This window comes from Eutrigla gurnardus (genome assembly GCF_963514095.1).
Source record: "Eutrigla gurnardus genome assembly, chromosome: 20".
In the NCBI taxonomy this organism is placed as follows: Eukaryota; Metazoa; Chordata; class Actinopteri; order Perciformes; family Triglidae; genus Eutrigla; species Eutrigla gurnardus.
Window position 1 is genome coordinate 18337607 of NC_139931.1, and position 10016 is coordinate 18347622.

General features: G+C 40.5%; 1 protein-coding gene across 1 annotated transcript; it reads left to right on the top strand.

Moving 5' to 3' along the window:
* The first annotated feature begins 746 nt into the window (after positions 1–746).
* mettl22 (methyltransferase 22, Kin17 lysine) lies at positions 747–9473 on the top strand. The gene is made up of 12 exons (XM_084036704.1): positions 747–839; positions 2646–2795; positions 3844–4069; positions 4184–4326; positions 4629–4669; positions 5328–5472; positions 6007–6078; positions 6340–6393; positions 6936–7016; positions 7675–7777; positions 7870–8038; positions 9135–9473. Exons 2-12 carry the CDS (start codon positions 2690–2692, stop codon positions 9228–9230), a joined length of 1236 nt encoding a protein of 411 aa, XP_083892830.1. The 5' UTR covers positions 747–839; positions 2646–2689; the 3' UTR covers positions 9231–9473.
* The last annotated feature ends 543 nt before the right edge of the window (positions 9474–10016 follow it).

The following is a 10016-nucleotide window of genomic DNA, read 5'->3' on the forward strand; positions in this document are numbered from 1 at the left end:
TAGGTGAACATAAAAATAACATGTTTTAAATGTCCTACACACTTTGGATGCATTTACAAAAAAATGTCTTAACTTCCAAAAATGGAAAGTTCTCATGGTCCAGCTCCCCACTTCAATGGTAGACTTATAATTCATATGCTGGGTGTATAACTGAGTAGAAGGGGGTTAAGTTTTATCTAATTATTTAGGTTGTCAACAAAGAAACACGAAGGACCTGAAGCATACACCTGGGTAACAATTTTTGATTATAATCATTTTCTGAAGGTTTAGATTGCTGTGGTAAAATTGACTCCAGGGATAACAGATCTCAGAACAATTTGAGGGTAACAGCAGGTTTAATTGTTCAACTTATGGGTCACATTAAAGATGGAAAATGATATGTATGTGTGTGTGTGTAAAACCCATCAGCTAGGATAACATTACATTAGTGATGGAACATAGAAAAAGTACAGGAAATCTCAGTTTGTCGTATCCTTTAGTTTAGTGGATACAACGACTATATTCCTGTTGCTCGCAGGAATATAGCATTTTCATTTCACAAAAAACAAACATACTCAAAGCAGCAAGGCTGTATTGACAATACATTAAGGTACATGCATTAATAAAATACATAGTACATACATAATAAATTAAAAATCTAATGAAGGCAAGGCATTATCCCGGTTATTCAGTAAAACAGACACATTTGTATTTCGACACCCAAAACTCCCTAACGACGGGCGGAACGAAAGCCATGTTGTTTTACTTTTGCAGTCCGGAAGGTTGATGCGGGTGCACTCGTTTCATCCGTGACCAATGGCTGACGGGGGCGTGTGCTTTCTGCAGTTTCTCTCGAGAAGGTAAGGGAATGTCGTTGATGTGTTGAGCCGGCTCGTAGCTACAATTTAGTGAGTTTGGGCTCTTTGCCGTGGCGACGTAACGTAACGTCAGCGTTCAGGCCGAGTCCGCAGGTCTGAATGTGCTCTTTCCAACAGACGTGTTGTCCTGGAGGACAGCGCTTGGCTAGCGGTGCACACGAGTTATTTATAGACCAGTGGTCCTGTTTGTGGCAGGTGTTACTGTGTGGTCTAAAACGACCTGAGCCGAGGGTGTTTCCATGGATACCACAGCTACGAACAAGAACCACAAACCTGAACACACACCGGTGAAGAACGGACCGGACTATGTCCACAATATGTAGATACACGTTTATAAGAAGCACCAGCGACAAAAATACGATGAAATGTCTGTGTTTCAATAAGGTGTGACCTGTACAAGTAGTGCAAAGAAATAAATACGGAATTAAGCGGATGATTATGTACAGAATGTGCAAACAAAAATACATGTCTATAAACACTTTTTGCTGGATTTATGTTGACTGACATGCATGATGGCATATACTTTTTATATTTTAATTGAATTAAATTAATAAATACTTAAATTCATTATTTAAATAATTAGATTACTAATAGGCTTGTCTCCCTTATCACTAATTACAGTTTTTCTCAGTCGCTTTGGTGCTTTTCTCAGATCAGAATGAAAATTCTCATTAGTTCAACCTCCACAACATTGAGTCATTTGTGCACATCATAGTAGCGATTCCTCCTTCCTCTGAACAAATTGCGAATGCTTTTGGACATGTATCAGTTGCTTTCATACAATTCTCTGCTGTTTTATAACATTATCATTTGCTTATGTCATGTCAGTTAAAATTAACCATACTTATGGATGCTGAATAGTCATTCCCAATAAAACTAATAGTCTTCATTACATTGCTTGAGTCATTACATACAAAACTGTTGAACTAGTTGATCACATTCTGTCAAGCTAATTTTATACCTTTATTTATAATTTTTTTCCTGGAAATGTCTCCTAAATTGAACAATTGCTCTGAGGTGAACTTCAGCTTCACTCAGGAGGAGGTGTGTGAAGTATTAGTTGTAACCAATGACGAGCCACTTGTTCAGTCACTCAGGGATGAATCCACTTGGTACTGCTCATTTAAATTATGCTTTTTATCAATTAATTGGTTTATTTAAGGCTCATTTTGCTATAAAAATAACTAGCTTTGTAAGTGTCCATAAACTATACTTATAAATACTAAATGCTACTTAAAATGTAATCTTAATATACTGTAATCCAAGTATTTGGCAGTATCTCCACGGACCACTAGATGGCGTCTGAAGTCCACCAGCAGTTGAGAATCACTGCTTTATTCTACTATCTAACAGGACTTCAGATCTGCTGGTCTTTTAACGCGTTGCCATGACCTACTTCTCAGGTGGCACGTCATCATGATATTCGGTTCCTTCCATTTATGTTAATAATAACAATAATAAAAAAGATAAAAATAGTTACAACCATCTGCTGTTTGTTTTATGGTGAAGGGAAGGGAGGAGTTCTATTTAAAACCACACGCTGTCAGAGTCAGTGTAATGTGAGCCTCCCTGGCTCCGTCTGTGTGGATCAGCATCACACAGGCATCAACCTACAGTTCTGGAAACTGAAGCTGAAGGTCCCTAAACTGTCATTCTCTCTGCTGGCCACCAGGGGGCAACTCCTCTCTGATTGTATACAAGTCTATGAGAAAGTAACCCTACTTATCTCTTGATTTATTATCAGTAAACATTGATTTGATGGTGTGTCCCCATACTTTGTGCCTCCAGCCTCTCCAGGTATCTGGCCTCTTCTATACCATGATCGATCAGCCATGGACCACATCACTTTCCATCATGATACTGTGCTGTCAGACGTCCACATGCTCCTGCCTAACGCACGCCACCTCATGACACGCCTCAACTGCGTCGGACAGCCTGGTGCGTACGATTACATTTCTACTTATACGCAACTTTTTTCTTGATTTATAATCATTCTGCCTGTAAAAGGTTTTCATTTAGGGTCACCAGAAACCCTACAATCCGATATTATCCCAATGCTTAAATCCCAATGCGATCTTATTGGGATTTTAAAAATGTTGCAATATGCTGAGGAGTGCGATAGAATGTTGCAATTTATTATCGATGTAATATTGCCATCAGAAAAGTACTCCCCTTTAAACTTTAAAGTGACAAACATTGTGATGGAAATTTGTCCTCTGGAGACGGTGGATGTCTGATGTCTTATTGATGCCCGATGTACATCGTTAGAATCCAGGTTTGAGCAGTACAATAGTTATCAAATGAACAGTGCGGTGCCAACCCCAGGGTCTGACCACCTTCCTCCTGGAAAGGGCATAAGAAGCCCACGTTATCTTGAGGACGTCTGTATTATGTCGAGGTCAAAGGTACTTCGGCATAAGAGACACAATACTTTCTTGTTTGTGACCTTGCGTCACCCAGAGACACTTTATAACCTGGATCAAAGGTGAACCAACATGTATTATTAATCTCACACGAGGGAATCAGGTAGAGAGAAAATACCCTCACAAACATACTGTGTGTATTTCATGGTACAATTCTAAGTAGTCTCATGCTGTTGACTAGCGTACATATTTCTTCTGAAATAGGTCCCATGGGGGACGTAGGAAGGGGCGGGACTTAGCCTCTCTACATTGGACACTGAATAAAGACAGCTGTCTGGAGACAAAGTCATGAATTCACTAACAGACCTCCAGTGCAGGATTTCTTACCGGGTCTCAGTATTTAGCACCTTCAGGCCTAAAATGCTAACTCATCACTTTGAAATCAAACTGGAAAGAGAATTATGTTAAACAATAATAAAGTCCACATCCTCATTTAAAGCTTGAACTATTTAGTTTGATGAAGCTCTTTAGATGAAGAATTATTAAAAAAAAGTCAAAATGTTCAATGTCACCATGTTTATCTTTCTACTCACTCTCTGACTTTGGTGTGTTCATCCATCTAGTCTTCCTCTCTAAATTCAAGATCCTGTCAGATGGCGAAAGGCCTGACAACGCTAGCCCAGGGAAAGGGTTAAAGGTGGCGGAGGACCGCGGCCAACCGAAGGAAGACGAGGGCAAAGATGCCGAAGTCACACAAAGAAGAGATGGAGAGGAAGATGCAGAGGAAGACGAGGCGGGAAACGTGGAGCCGTTCTTGGATGTGGACGGAGACCTGGATGTCCAGCATCGGTATGGAAGAACCAGGGAGATGAAACGGGAGTAGATCGCACGTTGGAAAGAGTACAGGTCATGTGACCAGTACAGAAGATGCTTGTGTCTCATGGTGTTGTTATGACCCCCCAGACCGAGGAGGACCCCTAATGAGGGGAGTGGCCGAGACCTGGTCTGCCCCATCATCCTCCAGCAGTCCAGCTCCATCCTGGACCAAGAAGACGAGGAAACGGACGATGAAGCCGATGAGTCCAACAAAGACATTATAAAGATTGGTAAGAACCTACATTTCATTGTTTTTTTTCATCATTTAAATTTGTTTCCATGAATGTAAAAGTTGAGAAAATGACTTCTTGATGTATTTTCTCAGTAAACATGAGTTTATGGTCTAAATCTCTAGTTTCAAGTCCATTTAGAGTCCAACGGACCAGAAAGCAGGGGATGCTTTAGGGGGCGGGGCTAAACAGATTGGATCTGGTGCCTCACAGACAGAAGAGAGCAACACATCCACTATGAACCAGGTCACACGATGAGGCAGATAAGGAGTGTTTCATGTATGGATCTAATGTATTTGCAGAGCACACCATGGCCACGCCTCTGGAGGACGTCGGAAAACAGGTCAGTCCAGTTAAATCACCTCCCCGAGTGATCTGACAGTACGTTACACCATGTTTCTTAAAAGGCAGACCACCTTGGGGTTTATGTGTGGTCTACGCCATGACAAGTAGGACAGAAAGGATCCAGTCAAGATCAGATACCCCGATGATGTCATAACAAGGCCAAAGGAAGAGATCGAAGTCCCGATATCAAGACAAGAATGAGTCCTGCTTCTGGTCCAGGACTCTGATACACACACATCAGAGTCCTGCTTCTAGTCCAGCACTCTGATACACACACATCAGAGTCCTGCTTCTAGACCAGGACTCTGATACACACAGATCAGAGTTCTGCTTCTAGACCAGGACTCTGATACACACACATCAGAGTCCTGCTTCTGGTCCAGGACTCTGATACACACAGATCAGAGTTCTGCTTCTAGACCAGGACTCTGATACACACACATCAGAGTCCTGCTTCTAGACCAGGACTCTGATGCACACACATCAGAGTCCTGCTTCTAGACCAGGACTCTGATACACACATCAGAGAAGAAACTGAATGTGTCATGTTTCCGTTTTACGGTGATTTATAAAATGATTTGAATAGATACATTTTCAAACTGTAGATATAAATCCTGATGACTGCTGAACTGTGTGTTTTTGTTTGCCGCCACCAGGTGTGGCGGGGGGCATGCCTCTTGGCCGACTACATCCTCTCTGAGCCGACCATGTTCAGAGGAGCTACAGTCCTGGAGCTGGGAGCCGGGACGGGCTTAACCAGCATCATCATGGCCACCGTGGCCAAAACCGTGTACTGCACAGGTGAAGTACATTAACCTTCTCTTTTCTCTTTGCCTGCAGCTCCTCTCACAGTTAGAAACGTTCATATCGCTTGTCTCAACTCGTCACTCGTCCTTCTCCACACCATGCGGGAAATAACGTGTCAGATAACTCCTTTATTTTGGGAAAACGGGATTTTGGGTATCGGAGTTCTTGTGACCTGTGAGAACCCAGGTGTGTGCATGTCGACCTACATGTTTAAAATCCACCTACTAGTACTATGCTGTAGCCTTCATATCTCAAATATTCCCATCTAGTGTTCATGAAGAACAACAGCAGCTTGTATGACCTTCGAGGTGGTGTGATAGCTGCAGGAAGACGAGTCGCCCTGCAAAGAAGTACATGTTTGTTCTGCACTCGGTTTCCCTCTGCATCGCTCCGTGCATGTTGCAAGGTCAAATAAATCCAATATTCATGTTCCAGATCGACAGACTGAGTATTTTATTGCATAGACAGACATCGATTAATCACAACTAATCATCAACCATCACAGAAACATGTGTGTTTGTTTTCCAGATGTGGGAGAAGACCTTCTGAGCATGTGTGAGAGAAATGTGACCTTGAACAGACACATGATCGAGTCTGCAGGTGAGACTACTGTCACATTACAGGAAGCGTTTTTTAATGCTCTATAATATGTTATGGTTATTGTCTCAAAGCATAATGAATACTTACGAGTGCTTATAACTATAATTATGAAATGCTAAAAGCAGATTATAAGTACGTTAATAATGCATATTACCATAAATGTCTCTATTTGTTCCATTTCTTCCAGTTGCCATGTATGGATTTATAATTGCTGAATAACAGTTGAGTGATTATGTATTTCGATGTCGTGTTGTTCATCAGGCGGTGATGTGAGAGTGAGACAGCTGGATTGGCTCCAGCATGACCTTTGCACAGGTAACACAGTGTGAAGTGTGTGTTAAACACACTTGTTTGATTGTCCATCATCTACTCATAACATATCCTAAGACAAAGAAATAGAATTCACATAAAATATTAATATATTGACTATAATTCTCCTTAATAAGACATACTAATAATGTACAGACTTTTTTTGTATAAAATTGCTGATAATTAATTTCTAAAAATAACTTTTGTTTTTATTGTTTATAGTCACTTGTTATGTTATTCAATATTTCCTACTCTGTCTTTAAAACAGTTTTAGCATTATTAACTTGTTATACTAGTAGTGTTATTCTTAAATTTGTATTTATTTAGATTTCTTGCGTTCTCCTTCTGTGTTTTAATACCTGCTTTAATAAAACACTTTGAGCTGTATATTATAAAATGGTGCTATATAAATAAGATGCATTATATGTATTTAATGTGTCCAAATGTATACTTCCTGTATTTGTACAAAGCAGCACAAGACATGCAATGTTGAGTAAATATGTATCTGGTACAAGAGGTCTCATCTGAGCTGTTCCTCCTCTGTGTAGATGCTGACGTAGCGTTTAGCTGGAAGGAGCAGGAAGTGGCTGATCTCTACGACAACACTAAGGTCATCATTGCTGCTGATGGTGAGTCATTGAATTAATTCATTTAAAAAAATGTGCAGCACAACTCTTTAAAAAGTTTCAAAGAAATGAGTATTGGAGCTTTAAGCTACAATATTGATCACAGAATCATACGATACACAGATTGACAAATAAGCAGAATAAATAGTATTATAAACATACATTTTTTTCATTCAATATTTAATACATACATATGTTTCCATGAATTCAATCCTGAAAAAAACACTCAGGTGATACATGTTTACATATATACATGAAATTAATTAAAAAAAAATAGGTTTTGTTTTTCAAAAGGTTGTTTTTCAAAGAACTACTTTTATTTATTTAAGTGGATTTTCATTTCCTAAAAATGCCAGATTTATTTCCAAGCTCTTTTTATGTCCATCAGTTATATCCAGTGTCATTATATCACACATTCAGAAAGCATCAGCTGAATTTTGCATGTCCCTGTCACTGCCAGACTACTGAGACTGGGGGGGTCATGGCGGTCCGGGGTCAGACCCCCACCACAGAGGTTTAGACTTGCTGGGTTTGAGTTGCTACATCCATTGTTTCTTGGTAATTCTGCAACTACAGCAGCGTGGTAAAAAGTGATATGCGCGGGTTGCGAGAGCCTGATCACCGCTGCTCACACCTTTTTAACCCGTTTTCGTGTCCCCAGTTTGCTACGATGAAGATCTGACCGACGGCCTGTTCCGGACGCTGTACCGACTCTGTTGTAACTTTCCTCGCCCCTGCACCGTTTTCATCTCCTTGGAAAAAAGGTAAGGAGGAATGCGATCGCCTCCATCACTTGTGACTAACACAAACTAGTCCCGAGCAGTCATGGCGTTGTCTGTCCTGCGTGTCCGACCAGGTTCAACTTCACGCTGCGACACATGGACGTTTCCTGCGACGCCTACAACCATTTCAGCCGCTGTCTGTCCCAACTCCAGGACCTGGTGGACGGACGGTGCAGCTTCAAAGTGGAGCAGCTTCCTTCTGACTTTGCACAGTTTCTCCTGTATGAACGCATAGAGCAGCTGGTAAGGGCAACGCACTCATAGTCTAATGGAGGCACGTTGAGTTCGGACTTGAATGCAACTGAATTTTATTTATCACATTTATCAAATTTATCACAACAAAACGCATTCTCCGTAGTACTGTGTGACACAGATTAACACTAAGTACGTCTTTAACTGTGCAGCCTGCGTAGACATGATCAATTAGGGTTCAACCCCCATCACACCAGACTGTATTTCAAATGAGGAAAAACCAGTTTTTCATTATGCAAATGCAGGCAGCAGCCAATAGCCCTACAATAGAAGTGTACAACGCATGTACTCAAAGTAGAGTATAGAAAACAAAATACATACTGTTTCACCAGAAACACAATAGGCTCGTTTGTGGTGTTTTAGTTAAATACCTGAATTTCTTTAACAAATCAGGTGTTTTGAATTTGAAAATAGAACAAAAGGAAAATGGAAACCATTAAGCAAATTCAGGCAGTACACCGACATACTGACAATGACTAAAGTACACAATAGTATGATTAACGAAACAAACATCAAATATGCTCCTTTTACAAGGACAACAGCGACGAATGTATTCTTGTTTTTAACAAATCAGTTGTCCACTTACTGATATAAAAAAGTCCATTAATCGTCATCAAAATTCAGGCATAGATTCTGAATGAAAGTGCAAAAATAGCATTAGCTCAGTTTAGTGTGTAGGCACCTTTTGTATAAAACCCAAAGACTATATACTGTGCATCCTGTAGTCTTCAGTGGCAGGCCTCCTGTATGTGTACTTAAGTAGAATTCTGTGTATTTGTACAGTATTTGTACTTCGTTGCTCCCCGTCTCTGAAAATCCCAAGATCAATTTTAGAATGTTTTATGTTCGTTGTTAGGTTTATTGTTCATGTGGTGCACAATAAAAACACTGACTTATAACATATTGTTAACACAAAAATCTAATTTCACATTATTTTAAAATTGTAATCCTGCTAATAATCTCCATTTTTTTTCTAAATTAATCTGCAATGTCATATTTAGGGATCAGATGCAGAGGATGACTCTCACAAGAGATGTTTTATTAATATACATCATTATCAATTACACTATTAATTTGTCTTTTTCAGGAGCTGTGGAAAGTGACCTCCACTCCGCTTCCTTTCCCCCCGAGCACCGTGACCCCCGGAGCCTCCACAGACGTTTCCACACAAAGCTCCAGTTAGCAGTCGCAGGTTTGAAATGTCAAACCTGCGACTGTTCAGCCAATTAGACGTGCAGAGTTCATCTGGGGCGTTTTAAAAAGAATGTAGAGTATTTATTTTTAATTTTTTGAACTTGCTTCATGGATTCTTACTGAAGCTATTTAAAGTCATGTTTCTCTCCCTCGATGTTTGTACAGAACGTCTGATCGGAAACGAGGTGAAAATAAAGTTTTTCAGTACAGCGATGTGCTCGTCGTCTTTTGTTCCAGCTGCATGCTGTTTAAAGCATTTCCATCATCATCATCATCATCATCAGACACGTTGGTATTTAAACAGATGGGAGGAGAAAGAGGAACGCCTCGAAAAAGGAAAGAGGAACAACAGGAAATTGAAACCGGAATTGCAGCATCTACTGCAAAATGAGCAGCGCCTCACATACTTCACATTCATGAGCCGTTTAGTGCTCAGAGGTCACCAACTTTCTGCAGAGTCAATCGCTACAGACCTCCAAACTTCATGTGGCCTTCAGATTAGCGCTAACAGTGCGTATGACCCGATAGAACACCTTTGGGATGAATTAGAGTGGCGACTGAGAGCCAGACCTTCCCTCCAACATCAGTGTGTGACCTCACAAATACACTTCTGGAAGAATGGTCAAAAAGTCCCATAAACACACTCCTAAACCTCGTTGAAAGCCTTCCAGAAGAGTTGAAGCTGTTATAGCTGCAAAGGGTAGACCGACGTCATATGGATTAAGAATGGGATGTCACTTATGTGCGAGTCAAGGCAGGTGAGCGAATACTTTTG